Source organism: Eurytemora carolleeae, unplaced genomic scaffold (genome assembly GCF_000591075.1).
Source record: "Eurytemora carolleeae unplaced genomic scaffold, Eaff_2.0 scaffold248, whole genome shotgun sequence".
In the NCBI taxonomy this organism is placed as follows: domain Eukaryota; kingdom Metazoa; phylum Arthropoda; class Copepoda; order Calanoida; family Temoridae; genus Eurytemora; species Eurytemora carolleeae.
In genome coordinates, this window is record NW_019396210.1 from 20,756 (window position 1) to 44,847 (window position 24,092).

General features: G+C 33.7%; 2 protein-coding genes across 2 annotated transcripts; both read left to right on the forward strand.

The window, feature by feature from the left end:
* The first annotated feature begins 2,083 nt into the window (after positions 1 to 2,083).
* LOC111698244 (dual specificity protein phosphatase 23) lies at positions 2,084 to 12,074 on the forward strand. Its single transcript, XM_023468532.1, has 6 exons — positions 2,084 to 2,635; positions 7,154 to 7,406; positions 8,032 to 8,242; positions 9,779 to 9,877; positions 10,438 to 10,496; positions 11,982 to 12,074. The coding sequence occupies exons 2-6, from the start codon at positions 7,155 to 7,157 to the stop codon at positions 12,072 to 12,074; spliced, it is 714 nt and encodes a 237-aa protein (XP_023324300.1). The 5' UTR covers positions 2,084 to 2,635; position 7,154.
* A 5,717-nt stretch (positions 12,075 to 17,791) lies between these two features.
* Positions 17,792 to 21,086, forward strand: LOC111698249 (uncharacterized). Its single transcript, XM_023468538.1, has 2 exons — positions 17,792 to 19,379; positions 19,920 to 21,086. Exon 1 carries the CDS (start codon positions 17,800 to 17,802, stop codon positions 19,360 to 19,362), a length of 1,563 nt encoding a protein of 520 aa, XP_023324306.1. The 5' UTR covers positions 17,792 to 17,799; the 3' UTR covers positions 19,363 to 19,379; positions 19,920 to 21,086.
* The last annotated feature ends 3,006 nt before the right edge of the window (positions 21,087 to 24,092 follow it).

The following is a 24,092-nucleotide window of genomic DNA, read 5'->3' on the forward strand; positions in this document are numbered from 1 at the left end:
AATATTTTCAAAAAATTTGTATACATTACTTCTATAATATCTATTCTAAAGAATAGGGGTAATGCCATGTCATTTTTAATGCTTATCTCCGAATCCAAAGGCTTGGAAACCATTTTGCTGGGCTCCTGGCGTCCCTGCACCCCCTCCCTACCCAACATACTTAAATTTAAAAACTCAGTAGTGGTTTAAAACTTTTGGATCAATTGTTTTTGGATCAATGCTTGTCAGAAAGCCTCAACTATTTAGGCCCAATTTTTGTGGACAATTTTTCGGAATATAAATCTTCCTATATCAAATCAATCGAATTCTTTGTAAGTTGAAAACCCAATCATTTAAACAAGAAATGATTAATCGCATCAAACGCATTTCTTTAATCCCTAAATCTTTGCAGCCTGATGATGTAAACGTTTGAAGATTCGAACCTTAACTATTAGAATTAGCGAAATTCAAAGTTTGGAATATCATCAGGTTGAACAGATTTAAAGGGACTGTAAGCGTAATCTCAAGTGATCCTCTATGTAAAGATTGCAATGCCCGATTCACTAGGATACCCTTTAAAAGCGTTGTCTGATCAAGTTTGAATTAGATATCAATTGTTATAATTTTTAAAACTGATTATGTTCAATTGTGGTTTCTCTACAAAAGTAAATTGCATATTTCTACTGCAGGAAAACATGTTAATATAGAAGTAGCTATTAGAATTAGACAATTCTAAACCTAAAAAAAAGAAAATTTCTTCAACATTATTGATCAAAAATTACGCCTATAGAAAAATAGCAAATTGATGAAAAAGTAATGACGGGATAAAAAGGTGTTTATTCAATTTATTTTTAATTAATTTTTTAATTATAACAGTATATATAAACTAAAATGTTTCTAAATAAACTTGTTAAAAGTATTTAAACAGCAATATTTTGAAGCGGTTAATTTCCTTCTTTACAAGTTGTTCAGCCGAGAAGGTCAAAGTTATTTATTACGGGTCATTACTCATTAGTATCCGTTCCAGTGCTCAGGAGATAATCTACAAAACTAAATTGTTTTTTACAAAACTTCTGTAAGGTGATATTACAGACCTCAGGACAATCCGTGCCTGTATATTTATTTGATCATCGTACATCATTTAACAATATTGAAAAATTTTTCGCAGATTTTTTATTTTTTATTTCAAAATTTAAGATTTACATCTAAGATCTAGGTATATTTAAGCTGTATGAGAATAAACTCGACCAAACAAGAGATGATTTTGACACAAATTACAGTTTTTTTTAATTTGAAGAAATTACGAGGATTTAATTTTTTTTGATATTTGGTCATGGAGCTGAAAACTTTAGTTTGGGATACCCTTAATCCCGATCGGTTAATTAATCTTGAGATTAATAGCAAGGGGAGAACAAGCACTATTTAATCTTGAGATTAGGAAAAAGAGTGGATCAAGCCTTAATCCCGATCTCCACCATTCAAAAGTTCCCATCTCAGATCATATAAGCAATATCAGATTCTCGAAAAAATACTCGATGCTCAAGTTTTTGTACATTGTACTTGTACATTTGTGTACCTGATACCCCCTAAATACTTGATTATCTTGATCCTCAAAGAATTCTCCAAACAAAATTCTTTCTGAAATGTTTCTACTTTGACCTGACAGATTTCGTCATCTCTCTAAAAAACCTCTTAGATTAGGAATAAATGGAGTTTGAGAAGAACTACTTAGACTAAACATATCGGTCTTTTACAAAATTTAGAGATTGAAAACAGATATTTTGTTTTAATTACTTTTGACAAAAAACAATTAAAATCAAATATATTTATTTGAATGTTTGCATTGTTAGGGTATAGATGTTGACCTGAAGGCTATACCTTGAACTTTACTCAGTGCATAATCATTTAATTATTTTACAGTACATTGTATAATGTTATGGAAACAATGATATTTATTTGTATTTTATAGCTATAGATAAACAATGGTGAGCTTTTTAACTAAGGCACACAGGAAAGGGCGGCCATGATGTACGTTGGAAGGTTACTACACTTTTTAAACTTTATCTTGTTTCTCACGCTTTCTGGACTCTGTAGGTTGACCGGAGGATATAGTAGCGCTCAGGTCAGCTAGCTGGCAGTCAGTTCACGAGCTACACACCTCAAACATTAGATATCCTTCATCCTGCATACTCGCACTATTCAGTTACAATAGAATCCTGTTTTGGGCTGTGCAACATGAATTTTATCAGCAATATTTCTAATAGCTCTTGTATTTAGCTTGGTGGCCATGTTTGATAGAAACCGGTTTGGATTTGAGAAAACTGGTTTTCAGCTGTGTCGTGCCAGTACGGAGGAAGAACAGTGAAGCAGAAAGCTTGATAAAGAAATACAAACATGAGTGATTTAAGGTTGTGCAAATTCTCAGCATTCTACAAACTTCTAAATATTTGTTAAAAATATCAAGGCTAGCGGACAATATCTACATTCTACGGACTAGAAGTCTAAAAGACATGTTCTACGTGAATCCGTTCTTTTTTCTTTACAATTTCTCTCCCAAACTAAAAATGTTGAGATAAACAAATCAAAATATTATCAAACGTAGATTAGAAACTAGACGAAATACAACTTATAGACTAAGACCCCTCTCATGTCACAGGTACAAATTACTTTTTTTGTTTCGTAATTCAAAAAAACTAATTGTAGATATTAATATTCTATTATACTAATGATTTGAACCAATTATTAAAACAACAGGTCTCAAAACATACTTAATGTTAAGGTTTCAGCTGGGAATTTTGTTCTTCTAGTATTTACTAATTAAAGGGAGTGTTCGCGAAAAATGAAAGGGGGTATAGGCTTAATGCGATAAAAAAGCGTTTTTGATCGCAACTAATCTTATTTCTATCTGTTGCCTCTATTAGGAGAAAATTGTTTAAAACGACTAATACCGAAGAACCATACAAATTCAGAAAGATGCAAAATTCAACTCGGATCGTAAACAAATCAATTTAATTCCAAACAAATCATTCAAACAGTAGTCATCGATTATTTTTCGACGAATTCGTATTTAGTTAATATTTCATAATATTTTTGATTTTTTTTTTTTAAATCGGTTTAAAGTTGTTCTGTTTATTCAAAAGTATCCAGCTCCAGTTGATCCTTATTGATTTATCTCGCTGCAGTGTTTTCTTAATTCTTATCTAAAGGTTCTTCAAAAATTTTAATATTTCCCAAACAACAAGTTTTAAATTTCGTTTAAAGAATGCTAAAACGACCTTTGCAAAGAATGGCTTTATCTTTTAATTAGACCATGTCAGAACATTTAGATTTTTAATCGAAAGTGAAATGTCACAATATTTTGAAAAAGGAATTGAGTCTTTGCCACAAACTAAAATTTTCTTTCCAACCTGATGATGTAAACGATGTAAACCTTTGATATTTCAAACATATTATTATTTGATCTAACAGAATTTACAGTTTGACATATCTAACCTCTACGACATTGGGTTGCAAAGTTATGAAATTTGAAAGTTTGTGGCAACCACTCATTTCCTTTTTAACAAAATATTGCATTTGATATAAAACAATGCAATGACCTTCTTCAAAGTTAAGAGTAAATTAGTGAAGACTAAATTGTATAGATTTTAGAGCTTAAAAACTACAGATAAAGTTTTTTCACGAGGAAAACTACTGAATATAATCAAAAGAAAGTAAATTGTATTTTACACCTCCTTTTCCTTGTTAGCAGGGCGGCACTAAACTGGAAAACAGTTATTTTACAAATATAACTTTTAGAAACTATTTGTTTGTATTTCTCAGGAATTTATTATCTTTTGAAAAGTTCTTTCCTATTATCTGACATTTAATTGAATTCGTTTAAAGAATTTAGAGACTCACCATTTCAGTCCGATTTTCTAATTAATTTCAGATATTTAAAATATGCCTTTTTAAATGCCTTGGCAAAATAGCTAAGGTCGAAAGGTCAAAACTAGACCTGTTTGTGGAGACTTACCTTTGTTAATTAGATGGCATTTAAATGAACTGTAGGGGGGAGGGAAGGTAACCTCCCCCAGACACAGCTTCAGAACCTCATTTACCTATTTGATGCAGTGCGCGTCCCCAAAGAGCTTCCGAACCTCCCTCAAACAGTCTTCTGGGAATGATCTTCCATTTTTAATCGTCAATTTCTACTTAAAACGGGACTAATTCGATAATTTAAGCAATCTAGTCCATCTATAGTATCCTTAATTTCATAATATTTGTATTTCCTTTTTACAATCAAAGTTTGAACAGGAAAAATCAGAACTTTGTAGATATTGTTTCATATCACGCCCCCGGCGGCCCCCTCCCCCCAGGTGTATTAATTTAAGTCTGTAAAAGGGAATTTTGGCAAAGCTCTAGTTAAAGAAAATGTAATTATCTTTCGAACTATATGTATTTCAAACAGAGGCGTATTCGAGTGGTGGGTAGGGGGCTAAGCCCCCCCCCCTGGACTGGACCAGTGAAATCTATTGATTTCAGGGGGTTTTCAGGCCCCAGCGGGTGCTGAGCCCCCCCATGGAAAGAAAAAAATGTAAGCCCCCCCCCCTGAATTCCCTCATTTCAAATCTGTAGCGCTTGTAAAAAAAAGGCGGCAATAGTTTTAAAATAGTTTTGTTTTTTTTAAATATCTCAATAACTAGAAAGTAACTAGAAAGAAAATTTACATAGGGCAATGTTTTTCTTAGAATCAACATTTTATGAAGAATATTTTTATTTGTCTACTTTGTAGAAACTATTCATAAAAATGCGGCAGCCATTCCCAGATTTGTTCAGAAAAAAAATCTACAAATTTTTCATTTTTCCAGACCGATCTTTAATTTTAAAAAAAATATATTATGCACATTTTAAGAATACATTGACTAGCGTGCTTAAATTACCATTTTAAGTAGACATCGACGATTGTAAATACAAGATCATTCCCGGAAGACTGTTTGGGGGAGGTTCGGAAGCCCTAATAGGACGCGCACTGCTGCAAATAGGTAAAATGAGGTTCGGAAGCTGTGCGGGGAGGTTGCCTACACTTCCTCACTGCAGGCGTAATTTCAAGTGATCTTTTATTTGTAAAGTGGCACTTGTTTAAGGGACTTTAAGTAGGCATAACTTCAAGTGACCCTCCATGCAAAGATGACAATGCCCGATTTAAAATGGTACCGTTGGAAGCTTTGTCTGCTCAAGTATGAATTCTTTATCAATGATTTGTTTCTTTAAAATGTTTGTTTCCAATTGCGGTTTCTTTGCGAAAGTTGCTTGCGCATTTGTTGACAGAAGAGGCATTGGAAAAATTCGCAGAAATAAACACTTTTCAGAAAAACGAAGGTATCTTCCACATTTTTATAAGATGAAGTTTCAAGGGTACCGAATTGTAAATCGGGCATCGACATCTCCGCATGGTAGGTCACTTGAAATTACACGTACAGTCCCTTTAAGCTATGGAAAACATGCCATTATTGATGAAATAAAGGTTTAAAAGGTACTGGCAGGACCCTCTTTAACTGGAGGCCCAGTTCACGTTCATCCGAAACTGAACAATGTGTTTTCTGACCATAAGGGATTTCTGTACCAAGGGTTTTCGATCTAAAATTGTGGAAGATCTTAAAAGGTTGGATTTTGGATGATGGTTAGACGTATTTATAATTGGGAGTCGATTTGAACCTGTTAAAAACAACTCGATTTTTTCTTTAAAACAGAAACTATACTCGATAATAAGATTGGATATCCTTTAGGTCGGTTTCCGCTAAGTCAGTTTCCACAGTACATGAAGGATCACTTGAAATTATAGCGGTCCTTCATCTAATGGATTGTGCATCTCTATGTATAATCTTAAGTAGCAAAGAATAGTTTTTAATTGCAAATATTTTTTAGAAAACTTGAAAACGAAGCCACTCATTTCTCTAATTGTCAAGTTTTAAATGAATTTTTAAATTATCTGTTTTTCAGAAAATCGTACTTTTTCCTTGTGACCTTATAATGTAGACAGTGCCTACATTGTTTAAGTTTTTGTTTCTGTGAAAGCGTTTTTAACTTTTAACTTTTTACAAAAATGAAATTTTGTCATATAAATGCATTAATGTGTACGTCAATTATAAAAGAGCAGAATATTGCATTTTCAGAATTTCGGTGGTTTTTTTCTACATTTTCAAGCATTTTTTTCATTCGAATGTTGGAAAGATAAGGTTAAAAAAATCTTATTTGTTTTAAAGGGAATGTTTAAGAGTATATTCAAGTGACCCTCCATGCAAATATTTTGTATTTTTCATGATCTGAAGTTACTTTTGAAAACATTTATTCCTGTTTCGAGGATTTTTTTTGATGAAGACGACATTTTCATATTTTCCAGGAATGTTCGAAAATCCAGCGCCAGCGAAAATTATTTTAAAAAAACAAAATCAAAACTATTATGAAATATTAACTATATACGAATGCGTCGAAAAATAATCGATCACTATTGTTTGTAATATCTGAATGATTTGTTTGGAATTAAATTGATTTGTTTACATCCGAGTTGAATGTTGCATCTTTCTGAATTTGTATGGACACTACGTTCTTTTAACAATTTTCTTCTTATAGACGCAACAGATAGAAGTAAGATTAGTAGCGATTAAAAGCGCTTTTTTATCGCATTAAGCCTATACCCCCTTTCATTTTTCGCGAACACTCCCTTTAAAAAAGAATAATTGTTTAGGAAATTTTGAGAATAAACATATTTAGGGTTTTAAGGCATTCAATTAGTTTTTGAATTTGAGTATTTTTAGAAATACATTTTGTGGGTTTTCAATTATTGACAGATCTTATGGTTCAAAAACAATAAACATTTCCATTCAAGAAAAAACTATTTCGCAGATTTTTTTCAACTGTGAGAAACTGTGAGTTTATATTTTAATTGATAGTTTATAAAAATGTTAATATGATTTGTATATTTTAGTTGATAGTTTATAAAAATGTTAATATGATTTGTATATTTTAGTTGATAGTTTATAAAAATGTTAATATGATTTGTATATTTTAGTTGATAGTTTATAAAAATGTTAATATGATTTGTATATTTTAGTTGATAGTTTATAAAAATGTTAACATGATTTGTATATTTTAGTTGATAGTTTATAAAAACAATAATATGTTTTGTATATTGTAGGATGTCTCCAAGTCGGTTTGCAAAAGACAGAAAAGCTCGGGATGTAACGCCCTACAGAGAGGAGCCCGCCCCTGCTTCTGTTATTCCCTTCCGTCCAACAACACCCCATCCCGACCGTCAGCCCTCCCCCATTGTCGACCGGCCGGTGACCCCTGCGCCACCGGAGTGGACGTCTGTAGACGCGCCGATCAACTTTACCTGGGTGATCCCTGATGAGCTGTGTGGGATGGGTTGGCCGAAATCCAGGGATCAGGTAAAATTAACGATACAGTGCTCGTCAAAATAAACTGGAATGGAAAAACAGCTTTCAGACAATTGCAACTTTATATTGTAGGCCATGGATATTTCAAATTTTGAAAACTTTCTAAAAATGAATAATCATAATCAGAAAGACCCGGAATCAGTTGATATTTAATCAGGCAACCTTTCTAATATGTCTCTGGCAATTTCAGATGCTAAAAAAAGGCAGACCACATAAAATGTTATAAAATATTAAGCCTTGGGTTTGAGTGCTATACTGAGCATCATTTCTAAAACTATTTATAAAGGAATTGAGTTTTTGCCACAAACTCAAATTTTCGAATCCTAATATCTTGGCAACCTAATGGTGGAAACCCTTGATATTTCAAACTTGGGCTATTTGATCTAACAGAATTCATAGTTTGAAATATCTAACGTCTACGAAATTGGATTGCAAAGATATAGGTATTAGAAAATCAGAGTTTGTGACAAAGACTCAATTCCTGATTATGATTATTATTAAAACAAAAAATCGTTATTATTTTTTGAAATATAGAATTTCAAATCACCCACTTTTTTGTCCAGTGATGAATTATTTGAAATTTAGTTGACGATCCTTTTAACAATCCTTACTCCAGGTTCGGTTCCTGGTAGAGCAGGGAATAGATCACCTGGTTTCCCTGTCCCCGGAGAAGATTCCTCCTCACTATGCATTCCCGAACCTGAACCATACCTTGATCCCAGTGGAAGATTTCACCGGGCCAACTATAGCGGAGATTCAAAAGTTTCTTGAGATTACAGATGATGCGAGGAGGGACGGAGAAGCAGTTGGGGTTCATTGCGCAGAAGGAAATCCTTAACTTTTATGATCTTTAATCTCACTCCTAATCCTGATATCTTGAGTTGCAGATGAGCCTTCTGAATAAACTCTTTAGGACGGGAAGTTTTGAATTTCGAAGTTTAGCTTCAAAATTGGTGTCAGAACGCCCGAGGGCGAAATTTTTATATTTTAATCCTGTGATTTGTCATTTCCCCCTCGAGACAGTTCAACCTCGGACGTTGAATATCAGACCTCATTGGTTTTGGGCGCTAATCTCTCAATTTAAAAGCAGACGCAGAGATAAAAAAAATTTCGCCCTCAAAATAGATTTACTGATTTATTTTTGGTCAAACAACCGAATTTTACTTTAAAAACGTGAGACTGAAAGCTACTTTGGGGGTTGAACTCGAGGAAATAAATCTAAATCTAGAAAAATTTGTCTATTTCCATTTGGAACAAGCAAGTGTCTCTGATTGGGCGAAAAGTGCTATTTTTCAACGAAAAAATATAAATGTCCAATAGTTCATAATCGATGCGTTTGTTTGTGAACTTTTTTTGGGGACGAAATCTGGAAATCTTTTATTTTTACTTATATAATGTTTACTTAACAACGTTTTTTTGCTTTCTCCTAATTAACTTTCAGATTTGAATACAGTGAGACCCAGAGGTATGGGCAGAAGTGGGGATCGACTGGGGGAGGGGAGGTCAGGGAATAAAGTTGAATTTATTTTCCTTCTAAATCTCAGTGGAAACCAGGCGTTTAGGCGTAAATTACCCGGGAATGCGTCTTTCCACAAATCTCATCAAAATTTTATCAGTTTTAGAATATTTAGATAAAACAGTCTGGGAGGGGGGACATGTGATTTTAACAGATAAATCATAAATTGTCCTCCCTGTCCTCTAAAGTTAAGGATTATAGCCTCCATATTAAGTATAATGTCCTTCATGTCCTGCCTAAGGTTAAGGAGTATGTCCCCCTGTGTCCTCTAAAGTTAAGAATCATGTTCTCCCTGTCCTCTAAGGATTATATCCTCCCTGTCCTTTACGATTAAGAATTATATCCTCCTGTCCTTTACGATTAAGGATTATATCCTCCCTGTCCTTTACGATAAAGGATTATATCCTCCCTGTCCTTTACGATTAAGGATTATATCCTCCATGTCCTTTACGGTTAAGGATGATGTCCTCCCTGTTCTCTTTATGGTTTAGGATGATGTCCTCCATGTCCTCAAAGATTAATAATTATGTTTTCCCTGTCCTGTAAGCCTAAGAATGATGTCCTCCCTGTCCTGTAAGTTTAAGGATTATATCCTCCCTGTCCTTTACGATTAAGTATGATGTCCTCCCTGTTCTTTATGGTTAAGTATGATGTCCTCCCTGTTCTTTATGGTTAATGATGATGTCCTCCCTGTCCTCAAAGATTAAGAATGATGCCATCTCTTTCCTATAAGGTTAAGGAGAATATCCTCCCTGTTCTGTAAGGCGAAGTATGATCTCCTCCCTGTCCTGTAAGGTGAAGTATGATGTCCTCCCTCTCCTGTAAGGTAAAGGATGATGTTGAGTAGGACGAGGACGGACTGGCGTAATGTGTGCCTGTTATCTGATCTATTATTATGATATGGAACCCTGGGATGCAATCAGGATCATGAGAAGACAAAGACCAGGTTAAGGTTTTAGATAATTCAGAGTATTCTTGGAATGGAATTAAATTTTCGCGACAAACTCAAATTTTCTTATCCTTATGTCTTTGTAACCCGATGGTGTACACCTTTAAATTTTTAGACTTAGATTATTAGATCCAACAGAATTCATAGAGTCTACCTTTACCACATTGGCTGGGATAGATATAAGGATTAGAAAAACAGAGAAGGTGGCAAATCTATTTTACTTAAAAAACACAGAAGGAAGCATAATGCTGTGGAATAGGAAGACGACTGTGAGACTCACGTTACAGATTTGAATTGTTTAATGAAACACGGCAATATGGAATAGTTTGATTTTTAAACTTTAACTGTTAAAACTGTTCTCTTTATAATATCTGTAATTTCCTAATGGTGGCTAAAAATAATTTTCTCTTTAAATAACTATAGCTTGGAAGCCGAGCATTACCTTGAATATAAACTTTCGCTTTAAAAGTCAACCCACTCAACCTATAAATGTTAAACCAAAATAAAAACATTTCCGTCTCAAGAATACTACTTTGTGTATATATGTATTTAATCAGGGAGTGTCGAGAGAAAGGTTCAAGAGGAAACTGTGGTTAGATTCTTCACGTTGCTCCAGGTATATTTTTCAATAGGAAATATGTATAGTTGGTGCTCGGTTAGATTCTTCACGTTGCTCCAGGTAAACTTTACAATAGGAAATGTTATTGGAGCTCGGTTAGACTCCACTTCTTGGTCCAGGTATACTTTTCATTAGGAAATATTGTTGGTGCTCGGTTAGATTTTGCACGTTGCTCCAGGTATACTTTTTATTAGGAAATACGCATAGTTGGAGCTGGGTTAGATTCTTCACGTTGCTCCAGGTACACTTTTCAATAGGACAAATGTATAATTGGAGCTGGGTTAGATTCTTCACGTTGCTCCAGGTATACTTTTCAATAAGGAAATGTTATTGAAGCTCGGTTAGATTCTCCACGTGTTACTCCATGTATACTTTTTAGTAGGAAATATGTATAGTTGGAGCTGGGTTAGATTCTTTACGTTGCTCCAGGTATACTTTTCAATAGGAAATGTTATTGGAGCTCGGTTAGATCTCCACGTGTTACTCCAGGTATACTTTTTAGTAGGAAATATGTACAGATGGAGCTGGGTTAGATTATTCACGTTGCTCCAGGTATACTTTTCATTAGGAAATGTTATTGGAGCTCGGTTAGATCTCCACGTGTTACTCCAGGTATACTTTTTAGTAGGAAATATGTAAAGTTGGAGCTAGCTTAGATTCTTCACGTTGCTCCAGGTATACTTTTTAATAGGAAATTGTTGAAGTTCTTTAAGTAGCTTTTGAGTGACACTCTTTAAATAGCTTATGACATTATTTGAATAGTTTATCCCACTCTTTCAATAATTTATAACTCTTTTCAAATAGCTAATACCCATCCATAAATAACTATTGGCAGTTTAAAAAGCTTAAAATATTAAAATTGAATAGTACTAGTTCAAAAAAGGCAATATGTTAGATCTCTGACTAGTGACTATAAACACGAGGTTTTTTCTTTCTAATTAACAAGTTAAAATATTGAATGTTGAAATTTGTCCGCGATCAAATGATGCAGGATCAAATAAAATCTGCAAATCTTTGAAACCTAAGAGTTTAAGTCGTCCACATGAATATTTTAATTTCTTTCAACATTTACAATTTTTAGATTTTTCATGAATTTTTATCAAAGTATTAACATTTAGCACATGATTTTAATTTATTTATTAATGTATGTGAGCTTTTCCTTTTGAACCGGAGACACATTAATCTAATCTTGTGTTTAGGATTATGGGAAGAATAGAGAACCTGGAGATTTATTAATCTAATCTTGTGTTTAAGATTATGGGAAGTGTAGATAACCTGAAGAGTGGAGATATATTGAAATAATCTTGTGTTTAGGATTATGGGAAGAATAGAGAACCTGGAGATTTATTAATCTAATCTTGTGTTTAAGATTATGGGAAGAGTAGATAACCTGAAGATGGAGATATATTGAAATAATCTTATGTTTAGGATTATGGGAAGATAAGAGAACCTGGAGATATATTAATATAATCTGGTGTATAGGATTATGGGAAGAGTAGTTTAGAGAACCTGGAGAAAAGAGAGAAAGATCTTCTTGAAAAGGAAAAAAGACAACAAGCGGAACTTATCAGGTGAAAAAACATTGTGAATATTTGCGTAACATTTTCGAATTTTCAAAAACCTCATTTTCTTCAATTTGTTAAGCATTCCATCTTGGCAAAATACGTTTACATTTGAAACATTTTATAGTTGTTTCGCATAATTTCTGAAGAATTATGTGCAAAAATCCGCATATGTATGAACTTTAATTTCATATGTTCTGAAACAAATCAATTCCTGTGAACTAGTTTGAAAATCTTATCAGCTTTAGGTGTGCTTTATTCAGCACACTTTGGTGGCTAATCTTAGGTCAAAACTTATGTAGTTTTAATCCCAGGATTAAACAGTTATATCGTCCAACGGATTAGATTAATCCCTCTTGGTTATCCCGTACGGTCGGAAGTTTGGAACCGAGCAGAGATTGAGAGAATAAAACCTAATCCAGTTTCTAAGTTTAAAAGTTTCCACAGTGGATATCGAGATCAAATGTTGCAGATTATCGTTATCTCACACTAACGCTTAGCAGCACACATGATATAACTGTATTATTATATATAACTTTTTCCAATAATATTTTTTGTATTTTGAAATTTTCCATTTCTATTTTAATTCTCTCTTTTTCCTCCTTTTCCGTTTTCCTTGTTCTCTTGTACTTTCTGCATGCAAAATATATAGGTTGCCATGCAAATACTTCGCAAATTAAATCATTCTTCATCCTCGCAATTTTCGCCTTGGCAGATATTAGTTTTTGCACACTACAAGTTTGCAAAAAAAACCTTTTTGCCAAATTTGTTGTTAGGTCGGTAAAAGATTGCATAAAATATAATTTCAAATCTTAAATACATCTACATAAAAACAAGGTCAGATGCTAAAAAAATGATAAAAAAATAAAAAATATTTCTGAGAGTAAAATTTGTATTTACTACTTTCAACTATTTGGGGAAATTTCTGAATATTTTTAGAATATTTTTTTAAAATATCTATTTCTATCTACGCACTGCAAGAAAGTCAGTCACTAAGGGCCATACTTTACTAGCCAGGACCGGGGGGGGGGGGGGGGGGGGGGGGGGGGGGGGGGGGGGTATGAAACTTAGCACGTTTAGTGTTATATATATCATCACTGATAAGAGAGTTTCGATAAGACATTTTACACACTTTTATTTCACCTCTCCTCTCTTCATGTAAGTACGTCTGAAAATATCTTTAGAAATGATAAAAAAAACAATTAGGAAAGTTTAACAACAATTGCATGAAAATGCATCTTTACACATCTTGGAAGTCTTTTCCTTGGATTGTCTTTGTTCTGTTCTGTTGTTGTCCTATAGCCTGTTCTAGCTTTTACAAGTCTAGGATACACCCAAAGACCGAATTTAAAAAATTTGAGCCACGGTTTAAGTCGCGGCTCAAATTTTGTTGGTTCCACTTAAATTTTTATTACATTTTTCAATTGAACCCGGTGTTTTGGGAATTTTAGACGCGGCTTAAATTCATTAAATTCGGACACTGATTAATTATTTTATTTGTTATTATTTCAAATTTTACAAAAAAATAAATTTGGTTTCTACTTGCAAAACAATGCTGGAGCAGGTGATGAAATTCCAAACAAGCCGGTCAATTAGCAAACTGTTTTTTACCTTCATCTAAACTCCATTTTGTAAACTTTTTTTGAACTGTTTAAAACATTTTTTACTTTTCTGCTTTTACTTAAGAGAGTCGAAAAATGTTCAGGTGTAAATAAACAATTCAAGATTAAAATATTCCGAAATGAAAAATTAGCAAAAACATTTTTAAAGATCTTTTTAGTTATTTTTTGTAGGAAGATAATTATTGATTTTTGAAAGAAAAGAGTTTTTGTTTTTAAATTTTATATTTCAGCTCCTCGTTTTCTAATTCTAACCCTGGGTAGTTAAGTAGGACTGAAAGATAAATGAGAAACAGAATGATTGTATTATGTAGTGTTGAAAACTAGAAACAAATGTCTAGGGTAGATATTCAAGGACGCAGGATATTTCAAAAAAACTTTTCTACTTTATATAAAATGTTTTAATTTTTAAGGGACGAGCTCTGTTTACTTAAAAACCTTTCAACGTTTAATGTATAAAATGAAATTCCCACTGACCATCTAAGCAAAGATGGCCATGCCCGATTTACAACGGTACCCTTGAAACTTTTATCTGATCCATAACATGGAAGATATTGTTGTTTTCTAGGTTATATATTGTTTGACTCTGCAATGGAAATTTGCACTTTTGCAGAGAACCCACAATTGAAAATAATCAGTTTTTGAAATTATAAACGTTGATATCTAGTTCAAACTTGATCATACAAATCTTTTGACATCCTCAACTAAGCTTTCGGTGCGTTCTGCAGTAATTTGCAGTATACTTTAACCGAAGAGATAGTAGCGTTTAGTGGAGTGTGTATAGGGTACCTTTGTGAATTGTCATCTTTACATGGAGGGTCACCTGCTGACGAATAGAGTTCGTGTATGACTGATTTCAGATAAATCCTTCCCACTCTTTTAAACTATGTATTAATCTTATAAAAAGGCCGCTAGCAGATCATGAACCTGACTTTGAAAAATGTATGTAAAAATGTATATGGTTGTGAATCGTTAATAGTATATTTTTTTAATTAAGAATTTACTAATTACTTTGTTTAGTCTCTTTCAGTTGTATTTAACACAAATACAGTTACTAAGTTTGTACCTTTACTTTTCCTACAGTTGCATTGAGTAGCTGTTAGATGATTAAAATTGATTTTCTCAACCCAATTAGAAACAAAACTACTCTCACAAAACTTTAAAGAATTTCTCAAATCAGAAAATGCTATTTTTTATCTAGAATCCTAGAGTTCTTTCTCAGGAAGAGTGCACGAGATGTTTCTCTAAAACTAGGTTATTCTGATAAAGATTGTTTTGCATCATGTATCTAGAGTGTCTGTATCTAATAGGATTGTTTTGTATCATGTATCTAGTGAGTCTGTCTCTAAAAGGATTTTTTTGCATCATGTATCTAGGGTGTCTGTATCTAATAGGTTTGTTTTGCATCATGTATCTAGGGTGTCTGTATCTAATAGGATTGTTTTGTATCATGTGTCTAGGGTGTCTGTATCTAATAAGATTGTTTTGCAGCATGTATCTAGGTAATCTGTCTCTAAAGGGATCGTATTGCATCATGTATCTAGGTTATCTGTCTCTAAACGGATCGTATTGCATCATGTATCTAGGTTATCCGTCTCTAAAGGGATCGTATTGCATCATGTATCTAGGTTATCCGTCTCTAAAGGGATCGTATTGCATCATGTATCTAGGTTATCTGTCTATAAAGGGATCGTATTGCATCATGTATCTAGGTTATCTGTCTCTAAACGGATCGTATTGCATCATGTATCTAGGTTATCTGTCTCTAAAGGGATCGTATTGCATCATGTATCTAGGTTATCTGTCTCTAAAGGGATTGTGTTGCATCATGTATCTATATTTTCTGTCTTCAAATGGATTGTTTGAATTATGGATTTCCCTCTCTAAAGGGATTTAATTAGCATGTTTTGGAAGTCCTAGTATTGAACATATATTTTGTCAAATGTAAAACTTTTTTCGGTCATTAAAATAAACAACTTTCATATCTTTAATCCGTTGACTAAAAATAAAGTCTCTAATGAACCTCGAAATTCGTTATCTCCTAAACTGAACAAGAGGACAAGGATCGAAGACTGATAAAGCTCTAGGTTTTTATATGCTAGAAACAGGATAGGTTGGTTCAGATGGATCAAGGATGGATAGATGAAGTTAGAATGGTATTTTGGAATTATGGCAGATTGTGGTTCACGTGTAAATTTTAGGGAACTTCAGATTTCTTTTTTTATCCAAATTAGATTTATCACATTCAGGGTTAAATACATAGGATGAGACTCAAGGAGTATGAAATAGAAGGGAGATACAACTGACACGGCCCGCCCTACCATATGATTGTAGACGGTACTTCTGTTGTATAAGAAATGTTTGTCTGATGTACCATTACTGCGTATACAATAACCTATTCTGAATATTTCTTATACAAATGTAGTACCGTCTGAAAAGCATGTATAATCATATGGTAGGGCGGGCCGCGTCAATTGTACTCCTTCATGAGACTTCAGAGACGAGTGCACGTAATTTATAATTTCTGTTTCCTTATATTCATTAAACGTAATATTAATTTAATAAGCTAATTAAAGACTATATTTAAGGCAGAAGACTTAATCAAACCTTGATATCGTACTGCTTTAAAAGTTTAAGGTCGTCTTTCGTCATCCTTTGCGGGTAAACCTGTACACACACACACAAATTCAATTTACTTTCAGCCACCATTTTGTTAAAATAACAAAGAGGAGATATATAAAAATATTTCAAGGCAAATTTTCCGGACTTTTCAAGGTTTCAGATTCTTTTAATCAAATTATAAAGACGCAGAAAATGGGGAGGAGGGTTTAAGATGGAAAATCTAAAGACAAATATTTACAAATTTTAAAAAAATGTATTAATTAATTGTGTCTTAGGGAATGCGAACTCTCATATAGGAGATTTCACCAGTAATATATTTGTTAAACGGCCGCCGAGAATGATTTCAACATTTTTGAATCAATTTAAATTATTTTTGTCTAAAAAATATTCAATTACATTGTTTGGTATTAAAATTACATCAATATCAAGCCAAGTTAACTATAAAGATTAAGTCTTATTGATAATTTGGAACGTTTTATGCCACGATAGCAAGGGTTCCTGTATTGATACAAAAAAAAAGAATGTTTTAAAGACAAAAATTTAGTGTTAAAATCAGAAAACTTTAGAATTGTGGATATGGAGATCAATGCTTGATCTCTCAATGCTTGATCTCTCAATGCTTGATCTCTCACTGCTTGATCAATGCTTGATCTCTCAATGCTTGATCAATGCTTGATCTCTCAATGCTTGATCAATGCTTGATCTCTCTATGCTTGATCAATGCTTGATCAATGCTTGATCTCTCTTCAAAACAAAAAGAGGAGATCAATAACTCTAAAACTTAATCATGAAAATTTTAGACAGCCTCGACTTTAAAGTGTCGCAACGCCTTGATCTTTGTTTTTACCCTACGAACTTACCTATACTTTTTTTGTTTCCAGTGAGCATTGATCTCGATATCCAAAATTTTAGAGTTTTCAGCTTATCTGTAAATATTCAAAGTTTTATGAATGAGAATTAATGTTATCTATACAAGAGTTTCATATTAGGTAACCCTGTATCTTTACAGAAGTTTCTTTATATGTAACCCTGTATCTTTACAGAAGCTTCTTTATATGTAACCTTGTGTCTTTACAGAAGTTTCTTTATATGTAACCTTGTGTCTTTACAGAAGTTTCTTCATATGTAACCCTGTATCTGTACAGAAGTTTATTTATGTGTAACCTTGTATCTTTACAGAAGTTTATTTATATGTAACCCTGTATCTTTACAGAAGTTTCTTCATATGTAACCCTGTATCTGTACAGAAGTTTATTTATGTGTAACCCTGTATCTTTACAGAAGTTTATTTATATGTAACCCTGTANATTTATATTAAATCTATAAAAATTGTGGATTGAATAATAAAATAAAATTCATGAATAAAATGTTCCTTCCAAAACCATCTTATTTTACAAACAAAGCAATAAAAAAAATAAGATAAAAATTAAGTTAAAATAATGTTTTTTTGAATAAAAATGAAATCATATTCTGTTTATGTTCCAGGAGATGAATGCCATGAAGCTAAAGACCCATATCCGTTCCTTACTCCAGGGAGATAAACCTAACCGTTCCAGATCCTTCCGTAGGAACAGGGAGGAGGAGGACGGGAGTGATACGGATCGACGATCCCGCGCAACGACTCCGTCCGGCAGAGCGCTCTTGGAGGAGGTCAGCCTGAAACCGGTTGGGGAGCGGAAGATCCCTGGTCGGTTGGACCCCCCAGAGCAGGAGGAAAAGTGTGAACTGAAAAATCATTTCCGGGATTTTATGAAAACTCCCGCGTTGGTTAAACGAAATCGATCCTTCTCCCAACCCCGGGATAAGGAGAAAGGGAGCGGCTCTGAGAGTTTGTCCCGAAAAGAAAGTTTTGAACACAAAAATCCGGCGGAAGGATCAGACCAAGAGAAGTGTGAACTGGCGAACCATACACAAAGGTTTCTAAAGAGAAAATCGTTGATTAATCCTAACAAAATGTCAGATGACTCAGATACGGATAGTATAGTTAAGGATAAACCTACAGATCAGGACGTATCTGCGTCTGATAATGAAAATGAACTAGATGATAGTCCTACTAATATAGTTTATAGTAAACCTCCGCCTGCCAAAACAGTGGCGGATAGTAACACTTATAGAAGAATTAGACCCAAAAACGGTGCGAATGAAACCACTCCGCCCACTCGTAGGTTTGACCGTCGCCTTCGATCAAAGTCTGATATTACGGTTCCAAAGAATTACTTTATGGACGAGGAAGCACAGACTGTTACAGAGGAAACGACGGATAATCCTGAAGTGGAGGAAAGTGAGACTAAAGCTCCCGACCCAGCGCCAACTGATGTTAAAACAGAACTGACAACAAATGCTGAACTGGAATCCAACAATATCCCAACCCCTACAGAAACAAAAACTGATACGTTGTCTGAAAACTGCTATAACAAATTTCATGATCGACAGAGAAGACGCAGAAGTAATGCAATCATTGCTGATATTGAGAACGTCTATTTGTCTGCCACCTTGAAGGTTGTCAACTCCGTTCCAAAACCGTTTGTTGCTAACATCAAACCGACGGAGGATGAGGACAAAACGTCCTACAATATTTCCTATACATTAGACAACCCGGAGAAAAAGTTTTCTCGTTCAGACAAGGAAACTAGTTTTGAAAATGAAGTAGGAGAGAGAATAGAACCTTACAGCACACTAGGATATAGCTCTTCAACCTCAGATATAATGAATGCCTGTAAAAGTGGTTTACGAAGGTTAACCTACAGGAAGACCTACTCTAGGTCTAGATCTGGTCCCAATGAGATAGATCAGGATAAGAACAACAATTTCTCCGAAAAAGGAAGAGATGAGAGCCCAAAAACGACATATACTACCATGTCATCAGGTTCTAGGTTACCAAACCGTCCTACTACTCCAGGTCCCTACCTAAGCTCTAACTCCAGCCTGGGATCTAGTCTTTACACAATGAAGAGGCCAACCACTCCGGGTCCGTTTACTAGAGACAGTTGGAAGAGAACTAACCAGAGGTTTAACTACACAAAGATACTTCACTGTACAGGGAGAGAAACATACCTTTAGATGGAGTAATGGAAAAGGTGAAGAAATTGGTAAAAGACTAAGAGATAAAAAAGAGCAAAAGAGTAAGAATAAAATTTTGGAGTTAGGAGATGGGGGGGGGGGCTGGGGAGGGTAGCTTGGCAAAGAGAATGAAGTAAAATAGGGGTTTTTATGATGGGAGCATGCAGAGGGGGGGGGGGGCGGGGGTAATAGTTAAATAACTCTATATGTGTGGAAAGCTAATAGGACTGTAAGCCAAGACAATAAATGATGTTTCAGCCTCACTGCACTTTTCCACTACTAGAGTTTAATTTAGAAATAGTAGAAATATTTTTCTTTTTCAAACTTTCTAGAAGTTCTAGGCTTGCCTTTGTTTCAAGCTAATATTTATATATTTGAGACACATTAGGTGGAGCGTGTGTTTGTTCATGTGTGTCCTAATAGCTAGTGACAGATCCCAATTAAATGATAATATATATTTCAAAATCCTAATATGTCAAACCCTTTTTCCTGGACCTTGTATTAATTCGACCGAGTTTTTTTTTCATAATATTTCTTCATTCATGATTTTTTTTCAGGCCCCTGTATCTTCCCCTTAAACCTTCACACATCCAACACAAGAAGAGACAAAGCGTCAGCAAAAAAGTGTGCAAAGATTTTGCGCGTGATTTTAAAAACGGGGGAATTAGTTTCACTAGTGGCAACTTTCCCCAACATCTGGAAATTTCAGACATAGGAGGAAAATCAAGTGATGAGGCAATATTGTCTCCGACGGATTACTGCCCTTGTTTGGACAAAGAAGATGGACAAATTGTAGAAACTTTAATCGTCCCGAATCGTCGCAGTTCTTTCCAAGACACTAGTCCCACATCCCTCCCGTCTGAGTCGGATAAAGACTCCGGACACAGTTCTAAGTTCTCCGCAAGGGAAGAACCAGACAAGGTTGAGAATGACACTGATATAAGTGAGTTTAGTGATGATGATCAGGAGAGAAGAGTAGAGCAGGAAACAGAGGTTCGTTCCAGGATCCCGTTCCAGAGAAAAGTATGGAATCGTAGAAACGGTCGGTACAGAGTAAGACAAGGCGAAAATACCTACTCCCACGATTATTTCTCTCCATCTCCAAACCCTACTAGAGAAATATCAACCCAATCTTCGATCCATGATCAACTGATCAACCTGAAAGCTGAGATTGCTGCTATGAAGCAGGAGATTGCAGAGATGAATGAGGAAACTGAAACCGACACTGAGGAGGAAGAGAACGACCTGGAGGAGAAAGAAGGAATCTCAAAGAGAAATTTTGAGGAATCATTGGAGGGAGAGTTATCTTACTTCTCTGACTGTTCTGTAAGTGAATATGATTATTTAGACTACAGTGATGAACAAGAAGAACTTTCAGATGAGGAGGAGGAGGTGGAGGAGGAGTAATAAAACTTGTAAATTTTGAGACTTACAAAATACATGGTTAATCAAAACATTTTGAAAAAAATCTCCAAATCTTAATTCTCAATTGCTGGAGAATTGTTCTATATACATATATAATTTTTTTATTTCATCCTTTATACCTAGTGACAAATAGACTTAGTTGCATTAAAACTAGATTGTAAAGATAGAACAAAATGCAATAATTATTTAGTTGATCTAACACGTTCTACACTATACCACACTGTGAAACTTTTGAGCTGCTAGTGATTTTTACAGTGATCATGATAAATTAATTTTCTGAATAAAATCTGTGATATAAATCTCTCTGCTACTCATTCAAAACTAAAGAAAAATTAAAAGATGAATGTTTTCACGTCAATTTAACCTTGAACATACATATACGTCTGAATGCAAAAAAACATGCTTCTCCTTGAGATGGGATAAAAAATCACTTTTGATAGATAAAATCTTGGGTGATTAGTTCATTCATTAAGACATATAAAACGTTTTAATGATGCATAATTACTGAGTTTGAGTGCAAAGTGACGTTCAAAATCATCCATTTGGGTCTTCAGAATCGATTTTTTAAAATCAAGAAATAACGACGACAAAGAATGGGAAAAAAATCTACAATAAGCTTATTAGATGTTTAGGAACATATTTCTCAATTGAAATTTTCTTAATAAATCAATTTTAGAATCAATTATTTCTTCTTCATCATTATATTGAATTTCTTCGCGGATTTCTTCGAATTCTTCAAATGTCGTCTTTTCGATGAAAATTCTAGTAAATCTACAGAAAATGTTTGTGAGCAATGAGACATTGTAGAAACTAATAACTGCATTAGATTACTTATTTTCGATGATAATAGTTAGTTTTTATTTTCTCAACCTGTTACTAAGTTAATTTACTGTAAAATTTTTACTACATTTTTAATTATTCACCTCATAAGTCAATTGGTGTTTGATAAGATTCTATTTGAAGGATAGCTGCCTCTTTGAATCTGCAAGTCTCACACTCAAGCAGCGTTTGACATCCAAATAATATTGACCTCCAAAGGTCGAAGTTTAGAATCACTGAAAATGTGCCATATTATTTATCAAATCATTTGTTTTTATTGTTTTAATTTTATTCCGAGGCCTCTTTAAGATCTGAGATGGTTAGCTGAATATCTCTTGTAAACTTCAATATAAATTTGATCTCAGGAGGTTTAGGCCTAAATTCAAGATAATGCATGGTCAAGATTTATTATGACCATGATATCAGGTAAAGCTGTATTGTGTATGTGTATTTTCAGTACTCTAAATTCAAGATAATGCATGGTCAAGATTTATTATGACCATGATATCAGGTAAAGCTGTATTGTGTATGTGTGTTTTCAGTACTCTAAATTCAAGATAATGCATGGTCAAGATTTATTATGACCATGATATCAGGTAAAGCTGTATTGTGTATGTGTGTTTTCAGTACTCTAAAGTGTGAACTTAATGCGCGTATTTATTATCAATGCGTCATTATTCTTCTCACTTTCTCATTTTTGTTCACAAAAGTGCGTTTTCATTTCTTCAGATGGAAAATGGATGATCTTTATGTTTTTATATCACTCATTCGTCTCTTTTATCGATCTGACCCCATTAACATCTAAATAGAACTTATAGTGGACTATTGATTATCAAATTGACCACCCAACTAATCTTATTGGTTTGCATTGCCCTTCAGGTCGTCAAAACAGAATACTTTCCATACGATTTTCATTTTTTTGTATTAAATATGAAAAATGAAGCTTAAGAAGTTGTTTGTGTCGACTAGAAACATGGTAACAGAAAATAGTCAATTTAAAATTTCTCTATCACTGTCTTCTTTAGTATTTTAGATGCAAACCTAGATCTGTCTTTTCAAAAGCGCTTTTTTATCGCATTAAGCCTTTAACCCCTTTCATTTTTCGCGAACACTCCCTTTAACATTTTGTGTTGTTATTTTAGAATCACCATTTAGTATATATAAATATATTTTTCAACTAGTTTTGAATGATTGTTTGAAAGAGTGGAAAATTGTCCTGTCTTGTAAATGATCCATATCAACCTTCAACTGATGGAATAGATATATACAGACCAGACCCTCACAACTAAATAATCAGAATTCTTCTTCTAAACAAAAATACAGAAAAAAGCGGGTTTGAATTGATGTGAGATTTATGATCCCCCCCCCTGGCACCCTCCTAAGTGTAAAAATACTAGATAAATAAGCAAAGTTCATAGACATGTACATTACTATACACAGATGTACCCGGCGTTGTCCGTGGTATTTTATAGATCTTTAAAATATTGGCGGATAACGAACTCTTGTGTCTAACTATACAAATAAGTTAAGGGTTTTAAAGTTGTCTAAACATACGACAAAACTTATTTTATAAATCTTAAATCTTTGCAACCTGATGTCGTGATTTCAAACCATGAATTCATTCATTAGTTCTTTTATGTAAGTTTAAAATTTCAAAACTTTATACTTTCTAGTTTCTTTGACATGGGGTTTAGAAAATTGAGTTTGAGACAAACGGAGTGTCCCACGAGACATGACAATAGCAAGACAACTTGAAGGTCGTCATTGATCTTTGAAACAACTTGCGGCATGATCATTCAGAAGTAAAGTACTAGAATTATTAATTCCAAAATACCTCTAATCTTGGTATTTTCAAATTGTGGTCTGACTTTGTTTGTATTTTCAACATTACCAGAGATATGAAGAATTTTGTTCAGATTTCGACAAATATTTAATAAATTGAAATATAAATGAAAATCTTAATATTACTTGAGAGCATAAAAAAGGCAGGATTAGGAAAACTTTGTGATTATTGGTTCAAGAATCTATACATAATAAATTGTTAAAGTAGGTTGGTTGACAATTGAATGCCGCAAATAATTTCAAAGATCAACGACGACCTTCGAGTCGTTTTTTTTCTGTCAAATTTTGTTGAACACCCGGTATTATCTTTGGTTAAAAGTTCTACATGATGCATTCTTCCTCAACTGATATTTGACCTTTCAACTAAATATCCCAGGATTTATTTCAGATTTTATCTTAACTATTTGTTTAAAATATTCAAAATTCTTGTGAGAATATAAAAAAAAAACTTTTTTATCTTGTGAAAGCAAAAACATTTGTACTTTAATGGATTCCAATTTAAAATTCAGTGATGGTGATGGACCAAACCTCTGTAGAGTAAAAAAGTAGATGTTAGTTCCACATTTATTGAAAATATATTTCGGTCTGGGTTGACCCTCGTCAGTTCTAACGATATAATAACCATCAAAATCGATAAAAAAAAT

Bases quoted from the DNA above. Each gene is read 5' to 3' on its own strand.
- LOC111698249 (XM_023468538.1), top strand. From the start codon at position 17,800: ATGAAGCTAAAGACCCATATCCGTTCCTTACTCCAGGGAGATAAACCT.
- LOC111698244 (XM_023468532.1), top strand. From the start codon at position 7,155: ATGTCTCCAAGTCGGTTTGCAAAAGACAGAAAAGCTCGGGATGTAACG. The intron at 7,407-8,031 runs GTAAAATTAACG...TCCTTACTCCAG, and splicing joins GGCCGAAATCCAGGGATCAG to GTTCGGTTCCTGGTAGAGCA. The intron at 10,497-11,981 runs GTATATTTTTCA...TCTGGTGTATAG, and splicing joins GATTCTTCACGTTGCTCCAG to GATTATGGGAAGAGTAGTTT.